The sequence below is a fragment of the Rhinichthys klamathensis genome, unplaced genomic scaffold, assembly GCF_029890125.1.
Source record: "Rhinichthys klamathensis goyatoka isolate OS25496 unplaced genomic scaffold, OSU_Roscu_1.1 h1tg000329l_1, whole genome shotgun sequence".
In the NCBI taxonomy this organism is placed as follows: domain Eukaryota; kingdom Metazoa; phylum Chordata; class Actinopteri; order Cypriniformes; family Leuciscidae; genus Rhinichthys; species Rhinichthys klamathensis.
This window is the reverse complement of record NW_026606844.1, coordinates 1586654-1612225: the sequence shown is the minus strand read 5'-3', so window position 1 is coordinate 1612225 and position 25572 is coordinate 1586654. Positions and strand designations below refer to the sequence as shown.

The 25572-nt window shown below is 37.2% G+C and overlaps 1 protein-coding gene across 1 annotated transcript; it reads right to left on the bottom strand.

The window, feature by feature from the left end:
- Positions 1 to 248: 248 nt before the first annotated feature.
- LOC130105806 (protocadherin Fat 4) lies at positions 249 to 24440 on the bottom strand. Its single transcript, XM_056271998.1, has 17 exons — positions 24382 to 24440; positions 22718 to 22928; positions 19577 to 19921; positions 16388 to 17298; positions 16097 to 16271; positions 15402 to 15582; positions 14712 to 14962; positions 10278 to 14606; positions 10093 to 10194; positions 9189 to 9490; positions 9001 to 9086; positions 8670 to 8843; positions 8461 to 8588; positions 8147 to 8364; positions 4580 to 4853; positions 1333 to 2487; positions 249 to 496 (listed from the first exon to the last, which is right to left on the bottom strand). The coding sequence occupies exons 1-17, from the start codon at positions 24430 to 24432 to the stop codon at positions 249 to 251; spliced, it is 9141 nt and encodes a 3046-aa protein (XP_056127973.1). The 5' UTR covers positions 24433 to 24440.
- Between the last annotated feature and the right edge of the window lie 1132 nt (positions 24441 to 25572).

Genomic DNA, 25572 nt, shown 5'->3' with positions numbered 1-25572 from the left:
GCTAAAAGTAAAGCCCCCCTAAAATAAGCCCAGCTACGTCTGTGGTTATACACAAAAGATAAAAGCAATATTAATGATTCAGTCACTATTGGTAAATTACAACAAGTTTAAATAATATATTTACAGTTTTATTAATGTTCTTAATGAATAAATGATTCACCAGTATTTCACTGGTCAAGCATATAAAGTACATGTACAAGTACTGACTAAATAATAAAGGATGTTGTGAATGTTGTTTTAACATACTTTCAAATGATTTCCTCTTGATCACTTTGAAAATCACAATCAGCTGGCTGAATAGTCGGTAAGCTGGCTATGTCCTCGAACACATCTGCATAGGTGTTAAAGTGAACACCTAGATTTAGGAGATTCTCTAACTGATGGATCCCGCCAGAGACAGAGGTGTTGGGGAGACTGTGGACGGAGGGGGATGTAACCATGTCTCTGAAGGGTGAAGGGGCCGTTAGTATAAACTGTCCTCTGGACCAATCTGCAGCTGAAACAGAGTCAAACAAGAGTCAAATAAAAACCAAACACATGTAGTGGTTCAATAATTGTCATAATCAAACAATGCTGTGCATTCACATTTGATATTTATCAAATTAAATTTATGTCTTAATATTTCATTTGAATAGTCGTCAATATTAAAAGGTAAAAAAAATAAGGTCTTTCTTGTTTCCTAAAGCACAGTGTAAAATGTAGAAGTGGTGGTGAACGGATGTTACATGGCCACTAGATAGCGCCAAATCTTCAGAATGCCTCTGACAGACTTTCTAAAAAATGAGGATTAATTATTCAAATTAAAATTGCATATCAATATTTGCTGAGAAATATTGATATACTTTTACATTTTAATTTGTTATTTTTTGAAAATAAAATAAAATTTTAAACGGAAATTAAAAATGTAACAAATTAAATTTCAAAATAAATGCTCATTTAGTTAATTATTTAAAAAAAAATCAACACATTTAATCCTTCTGACCCATATTAATTTACATTAAGTGTTTTATATATATATATATATATATTTAAATAATTAACAATTTTAGAAAACCTTATTTGGATGTTTTTTATACATTTAGGTTTAATAAAAACATTTTTTAAACACAAATTAACTTTTTAAATAAATATTAATGTAGTTAATTATATAAAAAATCATGTTAAAAATAACACATTTATCCTTCTGACCCATGTATAAGTCCTGTTTTTTCTTCAGCCTTAAATGGCAACAATTCCTTTCGTACCAAGACACAATGTCTCTCTTTTCTTGTTTGTGTCACACACATCATGTATATTATTTTATTTCTAAATATTATAACTAAAGGGCCAAACCAATATCCACCCCATTTTTACGAGGTGTCATAATCGAAACTGCCAGTGTGTCCTTGCCTTCAGGTGGATGTTCATCTTTGTCATGTGAGCTGACAAGGGACAGTTCTCGCTCACAGTCAAACTCTGAGCCGGTGAAGGAGCAGTGACTTTCACTCTCTGACGACGTCTCTGTCGCCCCGCTTCTGCATGGCTTTATGGGACACTCTCTGAAATTGTGATGAGGGTATCCCTTCTGGTCCCGTGGGGTGTTCAGCCTCTCAACCTCATCTACTGAGAGATGCTGTGGAGGGCCTGTCAGATCAGGAGCCAGTTTTCTCTTGAAGAACAGGTGGGACTGACGTTGCCACTGGTAAAAATCACCTCTAGATGTTTTCTGATGAAGTTTAGGAGATGGATCATGATTAGTTTGAGGTTGAGAAAATTTCGGATTGCCATTCGCCTGATCTCCACGTGCATCCTCCTTCTTCAGCTCTGGGTTCTTCAAATCTGAGTATGTGCTATCAATCTCGTAGTACTCCAGTTCACTCCCTCCAAAACCTGAGACATGACAAGAAGGCCCATTTTCAGTACAACTTTCCACTCCTTGCATCAAATCCCTTGGTTTTATCAAATCCGGTTGCTTGCTGGCCCCACTTGAGACGTTCGGATGAGACTCATCAGCAGGACCTAAACTAAATGCCAGGTTATCTGTTCCGTGCTGTTTGCTTGGTGGCATGAGGTAGACATGACTCCTCTTTTCACCCTCACAAAGTTTTCCTTGTCTCCTGAGGAAAATACATAGAACCAGAATCAGCAGAATGAGGATGATGGGAAGAACGATGGCCACTATCCATAAGGGGACGCTGTTTTGTGTTTGAGAACAGGCCTCGCTGTGGACGACATCAGATGAACAGGATCCACACGGAGACCCGGACACGTTGTACAGACAAATGCACCAGTAGTCTTCTTTGGAAGAAGATCCACAGTCACTATCGTTCCAGCAGGGCTCAGATAGACAGGAATCCTTGAGGCATGGAGTCAGAACACAGCGGTTTGGAGAAACGCAGAAGGTTTGGAAGACAGACGGGCTGGAGCTGGCCTGGACTATCTCATTATAGCTGCTGAAGGATAGGAGATGGCCGTTGAATTTGATGTATTCCACACACCCTCTAAAACCTGGAAAGACAAGAAAAGCAACACAAGCAGCTAAATAAAGGGGTTGGACAAAATAATGTAAACACCCATTATGATAGGGGTTCATATAATGTGTGTAAGCTACAGTGACAAAAAAAACAAAAACATTGTGATTATATTTTATTTATCTTTTTATATTTTATTGATCGTTTTGTTTATATTCTTTATATCAGAGCAGTATAAGTGGTTTTCAGAAATTTTCATCAGCGAAGAAGAATAGAGGGCAAAAGTCGAAAGTGAATGATAGGGATCGTCGAATACAGTATATATACACTCACCAGCCACTTTATTAGGTACACCTGTCCAACTGCTCGTTAACACTTAATTTCTAAGCAGCCAATCACATGGCGGCAACTCAGTGCATTTAGGCATGTAGACATGGTCAAGACAATCTCCTGCAGTTCAAACCGAGCATCAGTATGGGGAAGAAAGGTGATTTGAGTGACTTTGAACGTGGCATGATTGTTGGTGCCAGAAGGGCTGGTCTGAGTATTTCAGAAACTGCTAATCTACTGGGATTTTCACGCACAACCATCTCTAGGGTTTACAGGGAATGGTCCGAAAAAGAAAAAACATCCAGTGAGCGGCAGTTCTGTGGGCGGAAATGCCTTGTTGATGCCAGAGGTCAGAGGAGAATGGCCAGACTGGTTCGAGCTGATAGAAGGGCAACAGTGACTGAAATAACCACTCGTTACAACCGAGGTATGCAGCAAAGCATTTGTGAAGCCACAACACGCACAACCTTGAGGCGGATGGGCTACAACAGCAGAAGACTCCACCGGGTACAACTCATCTCCACTACAAATAGGAAAAAGAGGCTACAATTTGCAAGAGCTCACCAAAATTGAACAGTTGAAGACTGGAAAAATGTTGCCTGGTCTGATGAGTCTCGATTTCTGTTGAGACATTCAGATGTTAGAGTCAGAATTTGGCGTACACAGAATGAGAACATGGAACCATCATGCCTTGTTACCACTGTGCAGGCTGGTGGTGGTGGTGTAATGGTGTGGGGGATGTTTTCCTGGCACACTTTAGGCCCCTTAGTGCCAATTGGGCATCGTTTAAATGCCAAGGCCTACCTGAGCATTGTTTCTGACCATGTCCATCCCTTTATGGCCACCATGTACCCATCCTCTGATGGCTACTTCCACCATGTCACAAAGCTCTAATCATTTCAAATTGGTTTCTTGAACATGACAATGAGTTCACTGTACTAAAATGGCCTCCACAGTCACCAGATCTCAACCCAATAGAGCATCTTTGGGATGTGGTGGAACGGGAGATTCGCATCATGGATGTGCAGCCGACAAATCTGCGGCAACTGTGTGATGCCATCATGTCAATATGGACCAAACTCCCTGAGGAATGCTTCCAGCACCTTGTTGAATCTATGCCACGAAGAATTGAGGCAGTTCTGAAGGCAAAAGGGGGTCCAACCCGTTACTAGCATGGGGTACCTAATAAAGTGGCCGGTGAGTGTATAATGTTGCTGTCATATAGATACTTTTATGCGTGGGGTGGGGAGGAGGGTGCCTGTCCTTCCTGTATTCCACTCTGAGAAATCTGGTCACCCTAATATTATTGAACTACAGTGGGCAGTTTTGGAGAGAAGAATGAGAAGCAGATTTCCTCCTTCAAAATCCCTGAAACAACTGGCAGATGTTCTGATAGACGACATTCAACTGGAGACTATTCAAAAGTTTGATTCATCTATTCTAATAAGGCTGGAAGCTGTATTAAAACACCTTAATGAAGATATATTGCCTATTTCCCAGGTGTTCACGTTATTTTGTCCAACCCCTGTATAAGGGCTTTATGATCAAACTAAAAAACAAATAAACACTATTAAAAAATCATGAATAAATTAATTGAAAGAAGAAATGAAACAAAACTAAACTAAATTTAAAATACAACTGAAAATAAAATAGAAATAAACTGTTTAAATTGTATACTATAAAATAAAAAAGATTATAAATTAAAAAATTAAAATAAAGCAGAAAAAAAAGTAAACTAAGTACTGTAAAGCATGTTTAAGTACAGTACTTTATAATCAACAAACCAGGGGCAATCTAACCTAAGTCCTGGATCATCTCTGGGAAACCTCTGGATTCTCCCAGTGAAGCAGTGCCCAGAAAAATGGTCTCCACTAAGAAAGCAGAGTGAGTTATGGTGCCATTGGTGGTGTTGACAACAGGCCGTTCATCCACAAACAGAGATATGTATGCACCCTTTCTGCGTAGCTGAAGAACATGCCACTGCCCATCTGACACATCTCCCTCCGTTGAGAGCTCCAGCTGCTGACCAGATGTGACATTGGTGAACACATACAGAGGTTTTCCATCTGATATCTGAGGAGGTAAGAGAAAACATGTTATCAACTGAATTAAGAGATATAGTGGGGGAAATAATTATTTGATCCCCTGCTGATTTTGTAAGTTCGCCCACTTACAAAGAAATTAAGGGTATATCATTTTTATGGTAGGTTTATTTTAATGGATAGAGACAGAATATCAGCTAAAAATCCAGAAAAACACATTATATAAAGATTGTAAATTGATTTGCATTTGTTCGAGTGAAATAAGTATTTGATCCCCAACCAACCAGCAAGAATTCTGCCTCCCACAGATTGGTTATGTGCCCATGTGGAACACAGATTAGTCCTGTCACTTTAAGAAAGTACTCCTAATGTCCTAATGTCAGTGGACACCTGTCCACAGAATCTGTCTCTTCCATTCCAACCTCTCCACCACCATGGGCAATACCAAAGAGCTGTCAAACGTCAGGGACCAGATTGTGACCTGCACAAGGCTGGAATGGGCTACAAGATCATCAGCAAGAAGCTTGGAGAGAAGGAGACTTGTTGGTGTGATTATTCGGAAATGGAAGAAATACAAAATGAAAAATCAATCGCCCTCGGTCTGTAGCTCCATGCAAGATCTCGCCTCATGAGGTAAGGATGATCATGAGAAAGGTGAGGGATCAGCCCAGAACTACACGGGAGGAGCTTGTTAATGATCTTAAGGCAGTTGGGACCACAGTCACAAAGCAAACCATTGGTAACACACTATGCCACAATGGATTGAAATCCTGCAGCACCCGCAAGGTCCAAAGGTCCAAGGAAGTTTTCCAATGAACATCTAATGATTCAGAGAAGGCTTGGGAGGAAGTGCTGTGGTCAGATGAGACCAAAATCGAGCTCTTTGGAATCAACTCAACTCTTCGTGTTTGGAGGGAGAGAAATGCTGACTATGACCCTAAGAACACCACCCCTACAGTCAAGCACGGAGGTAGAAACATTATGCTTTTGGGCTGTTTCTCTGCTAAGGGTACAGGACGACTTCACTGTATTGAGGGGCTGATGGACGGGGCCATGTACTGTCAAATCTTGGACGAGAACCTCCTCCCTTCAGCCAGAACACTGAGGATGGGTCGTAGATGGGTCTTCCAGCATGACAATGACACAAAACATACCTCCAAGGAAACAAAGGAGTGGCTCAAGAAGAAGCACATTAAGGTCTTGGAGTGGCCTAGCCAGTCTCCAGACCTTAATCCTACTGAAAATCTGTGGAGGGAGCCGAAACTTTGAGTTGCCAAACGACAGCCAAGAAACCTTAAGGTTTTAGAGAGTATCTGTAAAGAAGAGTGGACCAAAATCCCTCCTGAGATGTGTGCAAACCTGGTGACCAACTACAAGAAACGTCTTACCTCTGTGCTTGCCAACAAAGGTTTCTCCACAAGTACTAAGGCATGTTTTGCTTGCGAATCAAATACTTATTTCACTCACTGAAATGCAAATCAAATGTCTCTATCTGTTGAAATAAACCTACCATAAAAATTGTAGACCCTTCATTTCTTTGTAAGTGGGCGCACTTACAAAATCAGCAGGGGATCAAATAATTATTTCCCCCACTGTATAGTTCAGATACAGCAGATTCAAGTTTTGTGTTTACTGTTAAAAACAAATGTAACAAAAAAGAAACAGCAATAATAATTTATACCGTAATTCCTCAAATAAAGGCCGGGGCCTTTATTTATCTGAACTGCAGATGGTAGCCGGCTTTTATTTGAAGCAGGCTTTTATTAGAGGCAGGCCTTTATTTCTAATTCGCGATCCCCGCCCGCCCGCCAGCCAAGTTTCCATGGTGACGCGTCATGCTTGGCACGTGTTCACCACAGCCAAAATAGCGCTGTATGACACATGTAGCGCTTTTATTTCTAAATATTAACAAACTTGCTTACCATGTCATGAACTATCTTCTATTCTGACTCTCAAATCCGTGTAAGTGAGTTTGTTTTGTCGTTTAAAACCCTTTATAAATGATCTTGATCTGTAACGTGAGATGGGCACCGCAGTTCGGAGATTCCTGTTGTATTTGTTAAGTTACAGCGCGTGAATTCTTCAGTTTCTCCCGAAATACATGAAAGTAAGTGGCCGGTGAACTGGGAGAAGAATAGAGTAAACTTTATAGTTACTTACACTGTGTATCTGATATGAATAAAACACGTCGCCAAATATATTTGAATGGATTGTTATTGCTGCTTCCATAGACACCATTGTGTATTTTACAAACTATAAATTTATTGTTTTGCTATAAATCATATCTATTTAAATGTCTGAAACCTAAAATAAACATGTGGTTAAAAACACTGAATAGTTGTGATATATGACAAGCGCTGAGCGCGTCCGTCTTTGAGTGTACACTCATTTAAAGTGTACCTATTCACACTAATTTTTCCCCGGCCTTAATTTGAGACCGGCCTTTATTTGTCCGCGTTGACCACGCCCCCGGCCACTATCAGAGGCCCGGCGTTTATTTGAATACCGGTCTTTATTTGAGGAATTACGGTATTAAAATATATAATAAAGGTTTAATAAAAGTTAAGCAGTTAAACTCAACAGAATGTGGCATAATATATAGATTACCACACACAAAAATGTTGTCCCTCCTTATCTTTATAAATTGCAATGGCACTTACAATGGAAGTGAAGAAGGTAGGTACAATGGAAGTAACATCCTTAATGTTTTGTGTAAGAACAACAATCGCTTACTAACCTGTTTTAAAATACATTTTGTATCCATTTTTTTACTTACTTGTATTTATTATGCATCTAAAAAACCACAACAGAAAAAAAACCTAACTAAAGTAAAGCTAACGTCTTAAAGTGAAAACTAACGAAAACTAAACAAATTTTAAAGGACGACTAAAAATAAAATAGAAATAAAAAATGTTAACCTGTTTCAATTTCAAGTTTTGTTTAAATTTTTTATCCATTTTTATTTCTTACTGACCACTTTTATTTTTTTATGATTGTTTTATGATTGTTCTATAAATAGACTTGTCTTGCCTAAATTATATCCAATTTTATAACGTAACTAAAATGACTGTAAAAAAGGTAATTAATAAAGATTTAATACAATTAAATACAATAATACAATAATACAATAATCTTCACATTTCTGCTTTTAAAACCTCCAAAAACTGTCTTCTTTTACTTCCATTGTAAGTGCCTAACCTTGATACTTTTTTTTAAATAAAAGGGAAACAGTTGAAAGACATTTTTGTGGTAATCAACATTAGCTGCAAACGCTATCAGCTTAACTTGTATTGAACATTCCCTTAAATATCTTTCAGAGCTCACCTTAAGTTTTAGATGTGCTGTTTGACACCAGCACACAAGCAAAACGCCATTTCTTCTGACAGTCCTCATCTTGATTTCAACACTGTCAAACCCCTGAGAGTCTCCTTCCTTCCCATACAGAATGGCTTGTAGAAGCTGATTTCTTCTGTAGCTTTCCTTGACGTCAAACTCAATGTAGGCCTCTCCGTTGAGAAACAATACATGCTGCTCAGCCAAATCTATCAGAAAGTGAATTACATTCACTTTAAGGCTTTAAACTTTGAACTATCACAGAAAAAAACAGACAAACAACAGATATGTATGGATGAAATTACTCATGGCACAGTTGGGTCCTGTGAAATGGTCTCTACACTGGCAGTGGTGGTGAGACCATCGGTCTTGACAAACTCCTTCATTCAAACACTCTGCGGTTTCACAGGGAGGAATATTTGCTCGCGGACATCTGATCATCAAAAAGAAATAAACTTAAACATGGTATTTTTAATGGAACTTTTACAGTTACAAAGTTTCTTTTGAAACTGACCGATCAAGAACATTCTGGGATGCCAGAGATTTTAAGGAATCTGGACCAATGTTGTTCACTTGCACGTTTCTCATACAGCCAACAAAGTCGTGAGTCCTGATTTGCCTTTGCAAAATGACATCAATGGACTTTACGCCACCAAACGTCATGTTATTTGAGCTCACTTCCAGAGTCCTGTGTGTAAACATGATTTAGAGGTATGAGTTCAGATAAACAAACAAGTAATAATATGATGTAAAATGGTGAATCATAAGCTTGAAGATAACATTGAAATTATTATGTAGTATGTTTAATCTTGGACAAAATGGCAAGATTAAATGTAATGCTATACCTTTGGGTTCCAGTGCCACCATTCTGCGATAAGCAAAACCCTCGCGGTTCATTGGCAGAGCAGTTGTCTATTTCTAGAGAGGCTATCTGAGATACACAAAGGGAAGTATACCTGCAGAATATCTGACAAATGTTTCACAAAAACGGCTTGATTGATTGCTAAGTTTACCATGTATAGGAATCACTTACATTTCCAGTTCTTCTTGCGGTGATGTTGTGAAAACTTCCATCAGCCACTATCTTTCCTGTTTCCAATCTTATCACTCCAGATCCAAGATCATAAGACAGCCACAGCCTTCCACTCACAATTTCAAGGGCCATGAAGTCTGAAGTTGATGGGTCACCATGGTTGTACAAAAGCAACGCGTTTTGCTGCACAGTTGCAAATTCCAGATAAATGAAGTTATATTGTGGATCCAATGGAGGAAATTCTATAAAAGAAAGTTCCTGAAAGCCATAACTGTGTTCTTCACAATTGATTCCACTCACACCTAAAAAAAAAAAATAGGAATGTCAGAAATATCTCTATTCAGAAAATTATATAGCAATTAGAAATGTATCTATTCAAATTAATATAATAATTCAAAAATGTTATTAAATGAAATACATTATTCATACTTTTATAATTCAAAATAATATAATATTTAATAAAATAAATGTATATATTGTATTTAATCACAATAGAATGTATAAATAATAAAAAATAATACACAACAAATATATTTAGTTTAATAATACATTATTAATTTTATCATTAAAATTTTCTAATACTTAACATGAATATACAAATGAATAAATTGAATCTAATTGAATTGAATACATTTTATTACTCAATTACATTTAAAGTAATATAATATATTAAATTTATTAATAATACATTAATCATTTTACAATGAAACAAAATTATAGTATAAAATATAATAATATTGTTAATATAATAAATACGATTAAATAATAAATTAATTGAATTTAACTATAAATAATATTCAACTAAAAAAATAATAAAATGTTTCAAATATGTGCCTATGAGCAATATCACAAAATGAGGTCAGAAATTTAATCATAATATACAGATACATTATTTTCCTCTTACCAAATGGACACTGGCAAGAGTAACCAGTTAAAAAACTAAAGCAGTTGCCAAACACACAAGGAGAGGAAGCACAGTGGTCAACAATACGATCGCAAAATCTTCCTGCAACAAAAATAAGTGGTTAATTCATGTAGATAGACCAAACACAAAAAAACTGATTCAGTGCATAAGTTATATGACCATACCTTCATACCCTGGGCTGCAATCACATATGAACCCTCCCTGTCTGTTCCAACACGTTCCTCCATTTAAACATATTACCGTTTGACATTCATTATCAACTGTATTGCAGTGAGGTCCTGAGAACCCCTCTTTGCATTGACATAAATAAGTTCCTGGATTGTTATAGCAGTTTCCCCCATTTTCACAAGGTTCCTTGGTGCATTCATCAAAGTCTAGTTCACATGCATCACCTGTAAAGCCTGTTGGGCAAGAGCAGTTAAAGATCTCCACAAAATAGGGAGAAACAAATATAAGACTAGAGCTTTCCAACACAGCAACTTCCTGACTGATGTGAATGTTTCTGTTGCAGGTGGCACCATTATGGCAGGGACGGAGCATACAGGGGTCGCTGGTTATTTGGGATATAGTCACATTGCTTTGCACTTCCAGTAACCTTTTATGCATGTTTGATATTCCGCTTGCTGCCTCTCCAGTTAGATACTGACCATTGTAGCTTTTCACTGCAGCCAAAAGCAGCATTTTATCTCCTTGCAACTTCATTCCAAATACATGCGTTTTGGATGCTTGTAGGTTAAAGAGGCTATCCAATGCTTTGACAAATTTTAAATACTTCAAAGAAAGAAATTCCTCAAGAGTAGATATAGAGATGTAGAACAACACACAGTTGTCCAGAGAGACGTTGGTAAAGCCTTTGTAATTGACGTAGATGCTGTTGTTGACTGAAGGGTGGAGCTGGTCACTCGCTTCAACAGAAATATTATATGTTGCCTCTCCTTGGTATGGGGAGGACCACAAATTACACATCCCGAATGGGAAACTAAACATCCTAAGTGGCCCGTTTCTGATTGTACAATTGAACACATCCAGTTCGTCCTGATCGGTCGGTCTCACATTTCCGATTAGTCCTCCTGGGAAAGAACTTCCATAATATTTCACCAATATATTGATGTTTCTCTGAAGTGGTGCATTGTCATTTTCATCAAGAACTTTAATATTAAACAAAGTGGTGGAGGACATAGGCGGCTTACCAGCATCTTGAACCACAATATGTATGTGAAAAAGAGGGTTGCGCTCCCGATCAAAAGGTCTTGAGGTAAGGAGAACTCCATCAGATGCAAGCGAAAACCCCTCAGCAGGTCGCATCATCCAGTATGTGAAAGGACCTTGATTTGGAGGAAGATCATCATCTGTGGCAGCTAAAGTAGAGACAAGAGTGCCAGCAGGTTGGTTTTCTCGTACAAACCCTTCTGTGTTCAACAATTTGGGAGAATTGTCATTGACATCAGTGATGGTGATAGCTACCTTTGTGCTTCCGGTTACAGCAGGTGAGCCCTCATTAATAGCAATGACCGTCAGGTTATAGATGGCCCACATCTCTCTATCCAAGTGACTGTTAACTAAAATGACGCCACTTGCGGGATCTATAATGAAGGAACTATTGATATTTCCATGTTCAATTCTATAAGAGAACCTGCTCCATTCTGGGATCACATCCTGGTCCACCGCTTTGACTTTAGTTATGGAGGTCCCAATCGAGATGCCCTCCGGCACTGCTACGGTGTAGAGCATTGAATCAAACACAGGGGGATCGTTTTCATCTAATATGTGTAGATGTATTAATGCCTCATCAACATTAAATCCAGTAATGGCTCCTCTGTTTTTTGCCAACACTCGTAGGATGTCTTTATTTTGAAGGCGATTTTTCAAATCTTTGCAGATATATATTATTCCTGTATGCTCGTCCACCACAAAACTAGCTTTTTTACTTTGCCCTGCAAGTACATAAAACACTTTTCCATCAGGCCCTAGGTCATAGTCTATAGCCATGACCCTTCCTATTTCAGTTTTTGGCAGCAAAGCCTCTGACACAGAGAAGTTGTATAGATGTCTTTGAAAAGCAGGGATGAATTCATTGAGGCCAGCGACCTGGATGTGTATATGGGCAACAGTAAACAAATATGGAAAGCCAATGTTTGTGGCCTTGACTGTAAGTTCAAAATGCTGATTTTGCTCATAGTCAAATATCTCTGAAGTGGTGATAGTGCCATTTTTAGTGTCCAAATAGAAGAGATGGATGTCTCCTGCAATAAGCGAATACGTGATTTGAGAGTGAATTCCTGTGTCAGCGTCCATCGCCCAAACCTGCAAAACTGAGGTACCAATTAAAGCATTTTCTGAAATAGTGGCAATGTAATCTCTAGATGTAAATACAGGAGGGTTATCATTTAAATCTGTAACATATACTGTGATATTGAGTCTCCCCATCTTAGGATGCCAGCCTCCATCCTTGGCAATGACGTTTAGATGGTGAGTTTCTGATTCCTCAAAGTCAAGAGCTTTAACAAGCATGATCAATCCTGACGAGTGTCCAATGGAAAACAATCCATTTTCATTCCCACCATCAAAAGAATAGGAAATAACACCATTGATGCCAAAATCTTTATCTTTGCCTTGGATCTTTCCAATAACTGAATCAATGGGCAAATCTTCTGGAACAAAAAACTCAACTTTGCTGTTAAGAAAATGTGGTGCGAACATGTTCTCTTGTGTGACTTCAAAACTGATTTCAGTTTGTGCAGAAAGAGGAGGGAGGCCTTTATCTTTCACAGTGATTTGAAGTGTTAGGATGATGTTAAGGCTGTTTGCTAAAGTTTTATTCAACAGCACTTTTCCGCTGTTACGTTCTACCTCAAAATAAAGAGATCCATTGCCACCACTATTAAAGTACTCAACATTGTTATTCATTTCAAGAGAATCTTGATCTACTGCAGATATCTGGATCACTTCTGTTCCCACAACCAGGGTTAAGGGGACTGGTACCAAAGTCCTGAAGGGTAAAAACGAGGGTGGGAAATTATTATATTGTACTATTGTCACTGAAACAATGCTAGAGCTGTTCAAAGGAACACTGCCGCAGTCAGACGCCACAACTGTAAACGCAAAATTTACAGATTCAGATTTACGGAGAACAACGGGCTGTTTGTTTGAAATTTCCCCAGTTGATACATTTACCAAAAAATATTCATTTGGAGGGTCGATGAAGTAGAGGATATGTGCATTCTCACCAAGATCTCTATCAGTAGCACAAACTTGTAGAAGTGAAACTTCTTGCATCTTCATCTCAGGGACAGTGACAGAGTAAAGTGGTTGATAGAAGATCGGTGTATTGTCGTTGATATCTGTAATGTCTATGGTGATGTCTGTGCTAATGCTCCAAGCAGAATCGTTGGCATTAACCTTCACTATGTAATGATCCTGATCTTCTCTGTCCAAAGGAAGCAGTACCAGTAAAGTCCCAGTGGTTTTATCAATACTGAATGGGAACTCACTATAATGGCCGATGATTGTATATTCAATGACAGCATTTAAACCAACATCTTCATCTGTAGCAGTTATCTGAATGACTGAAAAGCCAACAGGGGCGTCCTCAGGAACCTCTGTGATGAAAATCTGTGAGAAGCGGGGCGCATGATCATTTGTGTCGAGAACTACAATGATAACTGCTGCAATGGCCGAAAGACTGTTGTTTTCTTTATCAATGGCCTTGAGGGTGAGATTATAATATGGTAATTTTTCTCGATCTAAATGCTTTGTTGTGGAAAGACTGCCACGATTTTTGTCTATTTTAAATGCGCCTCCGATGTTACCCACTAAAATGAAGTACTCCACCTCTGCAAACACACCAGAGTCTGCATCGGTTGCAAACACATTACACACCCTACTTGAAGCCAAGTTCTCATACAAGTCACATCTGTAGATGCTTTGCGAGAACACCGGTGGATTATCATTCACGTCACTGACATTCAAATGAAGTTCGGCATATGATGAAAATGGCGGTATCCCTGAGTCCCTGGCTTCAACTATGAGATGAAAATGCCTGTTGGTTTCAAAATCTAAGGGATCCTTGACAGTCAGTTCGCCAGTGCTGTCGTGAAGCTCAAAAACTTCCCCAAAGTTTCCAGAGGCCAGATAGAAAGACACTGATATGTTTCTCCATGTTTCTGCAGTCACAGTAGCCACAAGGGTCCCAGTAGCTGCATCCTCGGAGAGGACGTATTTATATACTTGGACTGCAATTCCAGGAAAGTAGGAGTCATTCTGGAATCTGACAGTCAAGGTTGTTATGTCCATTTTTGGCATATCTGCTCCATCCTGTATATGAACATCAACTGTGATGTCATTTCTTCTCTTCACAGAATCTGTAGTGAACACGGTTCCTGTGCTAGGGTTAATTGAGAAGAGATGGGCCTGTTGGCCATGTAGAGAAAAATGTAGTTTTGCATTCAATCCAGCGTCTGCATCCTCTGCCATCACTGTGCCGACAACTGATCCTGTAGAATACATGATAAAAACTGGTTGTTGTTGTTTTTTTTAAAGGCAGTTGTCTAAGAACACTGGATACAAATATTAGGGTCACTAATAGTGTGTACATTCACCTTTGGTTATCCCAGCAGGAACATTGGCCACATATGGTCCATAAAGAAAGGACGGAAAGTTATCATTCACATCCTGAACTTTTACTGAAACAGCAGCTGAGCTTGAAAGAGGCTTCGTGGGATGTCCATCAGTAGCAGTCACCAAAAATCTGTACAAAGCCACTGCCTCTCTGTCCAAGGAACTTATGGTAAATAAATCTCCAGATGTTTCATTGATGGAAAAAGGAACATCTAGGCCTTCTAAAGAATATCTGCAAGTGAAATAAGTTAAATATCTACAGTCAATTATATTAGACTACAGGCTCATATCAGTGTTCTTGTAAAATAAATTAAAATATAAATATTAAATGAAAAATTTAAACGAAAATCACCAATGTTGCCTTGGCAACTAACTGAAATAAGTTGAAGTTGAAGTACTAAAACTGAAATAAAAATTAATTAAAGCTTTATAGAAATATGTCAAAATAAATAATAATAAGAAATGACAAAAGCGCATAACAAAAATACTAAGGCTAAAATTACAATTAAAATGACAAAATATAAAAATAAGTGCTTAATCAAAATATTAATAAATTCTATAACAGTATAAAAATAATAATAAAATAACACTTGCTCATAAGACAAAACACAAGTGATTTTTACCAAAAATGCTAATATTATGACCATATTATAGTGTGCTTATCAAATTACCTTAGTTGTCCATTTGTCCCCTCATCTAAGTCTGAAGCTGTAATTCTCCAAAAAAACATCCCAACAGGAGAATCCTCTGATATGAGAGTATTGAACGTGTCATTGTCAAATACTGGAACGTTGTCATTGACATCATCAACAACAATAACCATGGTGCCTGTGCTTGTTAGTGATGGGAATCCTAGAACGGAAAGACAACGAAATTGTAATAATAATACACTGAATATGTAAAAAATAAATTAGGGATGCACCGATTAAAATTCAGGCTAATACCAATGAATATTTTCATGTTACGACTGATACTTTTAAATTAAAAATAAAACACTAGCAACATAAAATAAATAGTTTTAAATGCTACTAGTGAATAAAGGCATCACAACATCAGAATGTACACTATAAAAAATGGATATTCATTTTTAAGAATTTCACTAAATACTACATTTAACTGTTAATAAATTATTAGTGTTTTTAAAGATTAACATTATGAATATGAAATGTAAAAACAAGGAAAATACCCATGCACAATTAAATATTCAATATACACTGATAATTAAAACAAATCTCTAATATTAACTAATAACCATATGGCACAGAAATATCGTGCATCCCTACCTAGAATAATAAACTAACCGAGAAACAAGCAAATAAGTGGTTATATCTATTGAGCCATTGAGGTGAATGAAGCAAATGATTACCTGAATCAACCGCAATAACTTTCAACATGTGATGGCTTTTCACTTCCCTATCAAGATCTTCCAAGATTTGGAACGTTCCATTGGAACTAAGTGAGAAGATACTCTCATCATTTCCTGATTCTAAAGAATATGTCAGCTGACCGTTAACTCCCAAGTCCTCATCAGACGCATATATCTACAAAATACATATTTCATATCTTCATGAATCATTGAACAATAAATTAAAACACAGACGAAAAATTGAGTCAATTAAACCAGAAGTTCCATTTTAATCCATTTTATATTAAGTACCTGGTGGGTGTGCTGAGAAGTGTCTTCCCCATTTTCGAAGACATGTAATGTAAGTGATTCAGATGAAAAAATAGGCACGCAGTCATTAACGTCTAGGACTGTGACGTTGATGGTTGCAGTGGCAGACCTTTGAACATCTCCCTGGTCTTCTGCTAGGACTGAAAAACTATAGAAAGGCTTCTTCTCACGGTCCATCTTGTCTATCACTGAGACAACGCCTAGAACAGAGTCTACCATGAACCCACTCTCTGAGACAGAGAACCGCACCTGCCCATTCGACCCAATGTCTTGATCACTTGCATTAATTCTGAGCAGGCTTGTTCCGCGAGGTACATCCTCATATACTGAAAGGCTGTAAGAGCTTTGAATGAACTCTGGATTGTGGTCATTCACATCCTCAATTAGCACTGTGAGGTTCAATGAACTGAACAACGGAGGTACACCTTTGTCTTTGACTTTCAATATGACTGTGATAACATCCTCGGTTTCCCTGTCCAATGGCTTCTGCAGGTACACAACCCCAGTTGAACTATTTATACTGAACGGTTCTTCTTCTGCACTCTCAAAAATGAAAACAACTTCACCATTGGATCCAGCATCAGCATCTATGGCCTGTATGACCGTAACAACAGAATGAAGAGGTGCGTTCTCTGGAAAACGAATTGTACTGGGTGTTGTGATGAGCGGGGAGTTGTCATTGACATCCAGAAGATAGACGGTAACATCCACTGAGGTTGTGAGTCGAGCCTCTGTGGGTAGAGCACGATCATTGGCCTGGACAATGAGACTATACATTGCGTTTGTCTCTCTGTCTAACTCCCCTCGCAGACACAGAGCTCCCTGCTGGTTTATAGAGAACTTACTCTCAAGATTTCCAGATGTCACCACTAAATACACTTCTCCATTTATACCTGTCGGATACAAGAAAACAGAAAACCTGAATTACAATAGCCAACATAAAACATAGTTCTGATTCAATGACTGAGCAGGTGATATTAATAAATCACCAGATTTACATACAAAAGCTTGGTAATTAAGAAAAGGTAACAGTAATATATGACAATTATAGGACATAATCATCAATCCATGAGGCTGAAAGCAATTGTTTTGATATAAAGTCTGGCCCTGTCAGTGATGGGAATCCTAAAAAGGAAGGCAAAAGAAATTAAAATAATAATGCACTGAGTATGTACAGAATAAATTAGTGATGCACCAATTAAAAATTTGGCTGATATCAACAAATTAATAAATATTTTCATGTTATGGCTGATTACAGATAAATGACTGTCATTAAATTCGGTCACACTTTAGATTAGGGTACAAATCTCACTAATAACTATGACTTTTGCCTCAATAAACTCCTAATTACTGCTTATTAATAGTTAGTAATGTAGTTGTTAAGTTTAGGTATGGGATGTAAAATATTGTCATACAGAATAAGGCATTAATATGTGCTTTATAAGTACTAATAAATAGCCAATATCCTAATAATATGCATGCTAATAAGCAACTATTTAATAGTGAGAATTGCACCCGAAACTAAAGTGTTACAAAGTGAATTTAGGTATCACATTGTGAAGACCTGTGTCTTTAATAGGGTTTTCCCCAGCATTGGACGGATTACTCCGCCCTCCTACCTGATTGCATCGGTGACACCTGCTGCCAACTTCCCTTTTCATCTTTAAGAGAAGCAAGACGGATGGTAGAGGCGGGCGGCCTATTTGATTTGATTGTTTTCGATGTTTGTTTGATTATGTTTCTTTTGCATGCATCATGACACTACAGCACATTACATTTCCACGCATTCATCTAGCATTACATTACTGACACCTGACTGCTACATTACACAATTTTTGTATAGTTTTCCTTTTGTTAATAAATAACTTTCTTTAGAAATTTGGCTCTCGTGTGTCCCAATTTTGTTGCGTCCATTTTGAGCCACGGGGCGTACCAACATCATTATAATGTACAGTATGAAATATGAGTATTCATTTTAATATTTAACAGCGTTATTAAATTATTAATGTTTTTAAAGATTAACTGAATGTTAGATGATGGCGAAGGTGACGTTAATAATTATCAGATCTGCATACAAAAAGTTTGGTAATTTAGTAAAAGGCTTGTTAAAAGGACAGAACTTCAATCCCTGAGGCGGAGAGCAATTGTTTTGGTGTAACATCTCCAATAAAGAGCATGTCTATCTCTTTCCAGAACCAATTGAGTGTCTTTTCAAACACATCTCAATAATCTTGGTCACTCTTGTTGCTATTAAAGCTTGTGTGTAATCCTGAACAACTTCCTAAATGGGTTTAAAGGAACAAAAATCTGAATTTCATTGTGCACTTATATGTGGAATACATAATATGCTTCAACCTGAACCTGAAATAAGAGAAGCAGAGAAAGGGTGTTCTCCATTATTAGCAGTAGCCAGCATCCCCGAGAGAGGACCCTATTCATCGTATCAGGACGCTTACAAAGGAGAAATGACGTAAGATTTAATGAGACCACTTTAGCCTGTTTGGTATTTCCCGAAGCTTTTCAACCGTGTGAACCTGGAGGTTTTGTGCTTAAAGGAAAATAAAAGCTGACCGGTACCATCCATTGTGCTAATTCTATATTTACTAGATTTAAGTATTCTAATACATCCTCACTTTGCTTGAATGTCTCAATTTGGGTAATGGAGATGTAAAAACCAAAAGAAAAAAGAAAATATTTTCAAAGACTAGACTTAAACAAGAATCTTATGAACACATGATCAATAATCGTTCATTCAATCTCTTATGCTCACCAAGGCTGCATTTATTTGATCAAAAATACAGTGAAAACTGAAATATTACAACTGTTTTCTATTTTAATGCATTTTAAAATACTTTTTACTTTAAAAGACTTTATTCCTGCAATGGCAAAGCTGAATTTTCAGCATCATTACTTCAGTGTCACATCATTCTAATATCCTGATTTGATGCTCAAATTACCATAATCAGTGTTATGTATTTTTATTGAAATCACAGTGCATTGTTTTCAGGATTCTTTGGTGAATAGAAAATTCTAAAGAATAGCATTTATTTGAAATAAAAATAGTTTGTAACATAAATGTTTTACTATCACTTTTGATCAGTTTAATGCATCCCTCCTAAATAAAAGCATTCCTTTCTATGAAAAATAAACAGTAGTGTAGTGCAATGTTACCCTCATCTGGATCTGAAACATTCAGACTTAGGAAGCATATTCCAACAGGTGAGTCTTCTGGTACAGAGGCAGAAAAGGCTTTCTGGTTGAACAATGGTGGGTTGTCATTGACATCGATCACATTGAAGTACACCCTGACCCTACTGAGCTCACTGTCTCCCTGCTGAGCTGCAGCAGTCAGGATGTAGTAGCGTTCCAACTCAAAATCCAGAGCACGGGACAGGAGGAATTCACCGGAATGTGGATTGAGAAGAAAGAGGCCATCGCCATCATCCTCCTGAACAGAGTACACTGAGGTTTCATTCTCTTTACTATATACCACCTCCACATGTCCCACAATTGTTCCTATGAAGGAGACAGACAAGGCTGAATTTAAGTAGAGAAATATAGGAAAAATAGTGTTTGAAATGTGCTCACAAACAGATTAGACAATATATATATATATATATATATATATATATACAGTGCCGGCCCGAGCCTTTTGGGGGCCCTAAGCAGAATTTAATTTGGGGGCCCCTCCCACTACGCGGAGTCACATGTGCTTGACGATTATTGACACAAATATCACGCAATAATGATACATTATAAATTAATACAATGAGGTTATGTATAAATACAAAATAAATACTTAATAAAAAATAGATAGCCTACTTAAATATTTTTTTTTAACTTTAACTTTACTCTTTTACTAACTCTTTGAAACTTCTAAAAACATATCAAATAAATGATTTGCTAAAAAAAATGACAACTGAGAAATTAAAAACATAATAAGAGCAAGGGTTCAACAATGACAATTATTGTTGAAAACTGTAAAAATATTATTATTTCTCAACTGTCTCAATACAGTGTAACTGTCCACAAAATCTTTTTATTATTATTATTATTATTGTAACAGACTTTGTTGGATTGTACATGACAGAATCTAACAAAGTCTGTTACTATAACACCGGTAATGATGTACTGGCGCTCGTTGTATCTGTGTGTGTATGCAATGTATTTTTCCCCTCTGGGCTTGCCGTAGATAGGAATGGTTCAATGCTGCTCAAAACATACCGTAAATAATCATGCAAACATACTTTAATCTTGCTCTTTTTTTTCTCCTCCTCTGTCATTTTCTTCGTTCTATTTCCGGCACCAGAGGGAAACTTTTTTGTGACATGGCTTAACATTACCGCGAGTCCGCGACTATGCGCAGTTGCGCACGAATTGTCTATGCACGCGCGTGGTGTCTAGATTATGCGCATGATTTAAACGCTGGCAGACACAGCAGCAGTTGTAGGGAGGTATATTGATCATGAAATCTGAATTTTCTTGTCTTTAATTATTCATTCATTCATTCATATTAATTCATTCATTTATGTCACTTGTTTAAGTCATTAAAAAAATATTTTCCGATTTTTCGACTCGATTGGGGGGCCCCCTGGTGGCCAAGGGGCCCCAAGCAGCCGCTTAGTTCGCTTATGCCTCGGGCCGGTGTGGTGCCGAATTCTGACCCCCGCCAAATTATTACCCCCCTAGTATGGTAGGTTTAGGATTAGTTTTGAGGGAGGGGTTAGGATTAGGGGTGGGGTTAGGATTAGGCAATCAGGTACTGATTTCAACGAGGGGGGTAATAATTTGGCAGGCAGTCGAAATTCGGCACAACACCGGCCCTGCAAATATCTTTGCGAGGGAACGCAAAAGTTTTGCGAGGGAACGCAAAGTTTCTCGGGGGAACGCAAAAGATTTGAAAAAAAAAAAAAAATCTCCCATCCTAAAAATATTTCCACCACCACGTCCCTTTAGGGGCTCCGTAGTACGATTGGCACCCTTTGGTAAATATGAACAAAGAATCCTGTGAAAAGATATCTGCATTGTTAAACTTTTTTTTTTTCTCTTCAAAAATTCACAAAAATCTAACCTTTCATTGAAGTAAAACAATTGAAAATGGGGGGGGAAATCTCATTATAAAATAAATATTTTTATCTAATACACGTTGGCCACAATTAATTGCACCCTTTTATTTAATACTTTTTTGCGACGTCCTTTTGCCAGGATAACAGCTCTGAGTTTTCTCCTATAATGCCTGATGAGTTTGGAGAACACCTGACAAGAGATCAGAAATCATTCCTTCATACAGAATCCCTCCAGATCCTTCGAATTCCCAAGTCCATGTTGAACTTGATACACTCTCCTCTTCAGTTTTCCACAGGATTCAGGTCAGGGGACAGGAAGGGCCATGGCAGAACCTTCATTTTGTGCTCAGTTACCCATGTTTGTTTTGGAACATTGTCCTGATGGAAGATCCAACCACGGCCCTATAAGATTTCTAGCAGAGGTGGTCAAGTTTAAATTTTTTTTTATCTGTTGGTATCTGAACAAGAAGTCCAGGACCTCCAGCAGAAAAATAGACCCACAACATTAAAGATCCAGCAGTATATTTAACTATGGACATGGGTTACTTTTTTATCCCTGTGAGCACCAAACCCATCTGGTGGGTTTGCTGCCAAAAAAAGCTATTTTTGTTTCATCTGACCATAGAAACCTCGTCCCGTTTAAAGTTCCAGAAGTGTCTGACAACTAAATATGCTGGAGTTTATGGAGTTTTTATTTTATTTTATTTTTAGATTCCACAGATTTGTAACATTTCCTGTTGACTGGAACTTTTGAATCATTGCCCTGATGATGGCTATATTCTTACGGCCACTTTCTATTTTGTGAAGCTCAACAATCTATAGCTTCACATCAGAACTATATTCTTTGGTTTTTACATTGTGATGAATGATTAAGGGCATTTTTCTTTGTGTTACCTCATATTATACTCTTGTGAAACTAGAAGTCATGGCAGCATAATTTCATGTTTCTAGTAACCCTGGCGTGCAAATAATGGTACATATGAAGTGGAATATACTTCAGAGATATTACTCAAATTTCTAGGGGTGCCAATAATTGTGGCCAATGTGTATTAGAGAAAAACATTTCTTTCATAATGACCTTCCCCCCCACCTTCATTAGTTTTACTTCAATAAAAGGTTACATTTTTGTGATTTTATTTTTAATGAACAACAATGCAGTATTATTTTCACAGCCTTCTTTGATCATATTTACCAAGGGTGCCAATAATTCTGACCATGACTGCATATATAGAAAAGCAATGCTCACCAGGGGGTGTGTCTTCCATCACTTCAAAGGAATATACAGATTTGGAAAAGGATAGCTGTGAGAAGCTTCTACTACGAACTGGAGCTAAGCCTGATTTGCTCATAGATGGCCGATCTGATATGTTGAACCACTTCTTCTCATTACTATTACCCAGCTCTGTCCTTGTTGAACTGGTACAGCAAGCACCATAAGCAGTAAACCTGAAGAAAATCTGTGGGATAAAAGAAGAAAACATTAACTTATAAATTAGCCACTGCGGAGAAAAACATCAAATCAAAGGTGTGGAGCAAGAAACATGGAACAGTTTCAGCCATTAAATCCCATGACATGCAGGAAAAGGCTCTTTGTAAGAGACCTTTTCTAAAAGCGGCAACAGTATACCTTGATTTGTGTAAGGTCTGTGCTTTGAGAGCTCTTGTGGTTCTCCCCTTACCACAGTATCCCACGCCAACCTGAATATGTTTCTTTATTTGGGTTCCCAAGGTACCTGCCTTTGTTAAGCTCTAAAATGTCGATTTAGATCTGGACAATCTGGTATCCAATGAGTGGCTCAGTGAATAAAAAGGAATGTTCTAATCCTGTTTAGCTGAATGCACTATAAATTTAAAGCATCACTTCATTTTTTATTTTTAAATAAAAAATAAATTGAGGTGGGGTTTTTTTCGGTCCTCTTGCAATATGTCGTAACTTACACTTGTTTATTCATATTTGTTTTATAGATACATTAAATTATACACATTATAATTAATTATATCAATTATATATATATATATATATATATATATATATATATATATATATATATATATATACACTACCGTTCAAAGGTTTGGGGTCGGTACGATTTTAAATACTTTTAAAAGAATTCTCTTCTGCTAACCATGGCTGCGCTTATTTGATTAAAAATACAACAAAAATCAGTTATAGTATTAAATATTATTCCAGTGTAAATCAGCTGTTTTCTGTGTGAATATATAGTAAAGTGTAATTTATTCCTGTGATTAAAGCTGAACTTTCAGCATCACCAGTGTCAGTGTCTTCAGTGTCAAATGATCCTTCACAAATCAGTATAATATGAGGATTTGATGCTCAAGAAACATTTATTATTATTATCAATGTTGAAACAGTTGTTGGTCTGTCAGTTGTACAGTTTTTTTTTTTTTTTTGGATTCTTTGATAAATAGGAAGTTCAAAAGAACAGCATTTGTTTGAAATAGAATCTTTTGTAACATTATAAATGTCTTTACTGTCCTTGATAAATAAAAGTATTGATTTCTTTCCTCCAAAAAATAAAAAAAAAATTCTCACTGACCCCAAACTTTTGAACGGTAGTGTATATAGCCTATATGATTTACTATCCAATTAATTATAGGCTATACATTTAAATACATGATATAAATATTTCATTAAATACATGGATATAACAACAGATGTATGTATGTTCATATATAATTATTAATATATTTAATTAAATATTAGATGTGTATCTATTTAATGTGTATTTAATTACAAATTGCATAATAAATCAATGTGTTCACAAATTTTATCAAGGACATGCAGATCATGATATTCAGGAAACTGAATTGAGCACGTTCGCAAACTTTTCACAAAAACAATACAAGTTTTAAAAGAAAAAAGAACAAAATGAAAAATACTATACTCACCGTCGCGTGAATGAGAAATATACAGAGATGCATTGATCCAAACTTGTCCATCTTTGCTCCTGTCCTATCCATTTACCTCTCTACCAAAATATGAACATTTCTCGGACATAACACATATTCGAAGAAATTTGTGTGCACCATTTCTCTGTCCACAGTGGTGGGCAGTGTGTGTGGGTGGTAGATGTCCTGTGACGATTTTTATTGGCGCTGCCGCGCTTCCAGTCCAAAACACACCGCCTCCAACTGTAACGACAAAACGCGCAGGTTACGTCAACTAAACTTTAATAGTTACTTATATCAAACAAAAAGCCCTAAAGTTATAAAAAGGTTTCCCCGGCACATGATGATAATATTATCTAACTTGAGTAACAAAGACTTTAAATAGACATGTATTAAGTTTTGAGTGACGCCAGTTGGGTTGGTCTTCCAGTGGCTTGCTGCCATTGCCATATCTATCTGCCCACTTTTAATGTGAACTGACAATGATCTATTTAAATGCCCCCCCTCATGCGGCAGCAACAAAGAGATCATGTGCACTGTTTCTGTCTCCATTTGAATTCAGAGGATGCCAGCATGGAACTCGCCCAAAAAGTGAATGAATGGAGTGCCGCTGTAAAAGGGGAGCCACCAGACAACCGTTAAACAGTAGGCTACAACAAAAGACAACTACAATTTAGGGAATATTAATCTTATTCTTGTAGCATTCTGAATTAAATACTTCCAGTAGTGATGACGAGCACTTTCGAAAAGCTTAGTGAAGCTTCGAACCCTTTGCGAATTCTGTTTCGAACCAGTGATAGGAACTGCCAAAGTCACGTGATTTCAGTAAACGAGACTGAGCACCAAATGACTGTTTCGAAATGTTACGGAATTTCATTGGTTCGCCGGTAGAGGCGATCTAGTGTCTACTATATCATAGACTGGTCTATATACATACGAATTATTTATTTATTTATTTATTTATTTATTTATTTATTTTTGGATTGGCGATCAATTTGTTAAATTTGTAGACATTTAATGACACATTTGTATAATAAAAAGAAAGAGTTGTACAAGCTCTAATTTAATAACACAGCCTGTTATAAAGACATTTCATATTTATTAGATAATTTGTTATTTGCATTATAGGTCTTCAATAAAACATTTGAATTTGTTTGTAAAAAGGTGTTTTTATTTATGTTTGGGCTGAGC

Excerpts from the sequence above, each read along its gene's own strand:
- LOC130105806 (XM_056271998.1), bottom strand. The coding sequence starts at position 24,432 with ATGGACAAGTTTGGATCAATGCATCTCTGTATATTTCTCATTCACGCG. Across the intron at positions 10,195-10,277 it reads TTGCAGCCCAGGGTATGAAG|GAAGATTTTGCGATCGTATT; the intron begins GTATGGTCATAT and ends TTTTTGTTGCAG. Across the intron at positions 8,589-8,669 it reads TCCCAGAATGTTCTTGATCG|ATGTCCGCGAGCAAATATTC; the intron begins GTCAGTTTCAAA and ends TTTGATGATCAG.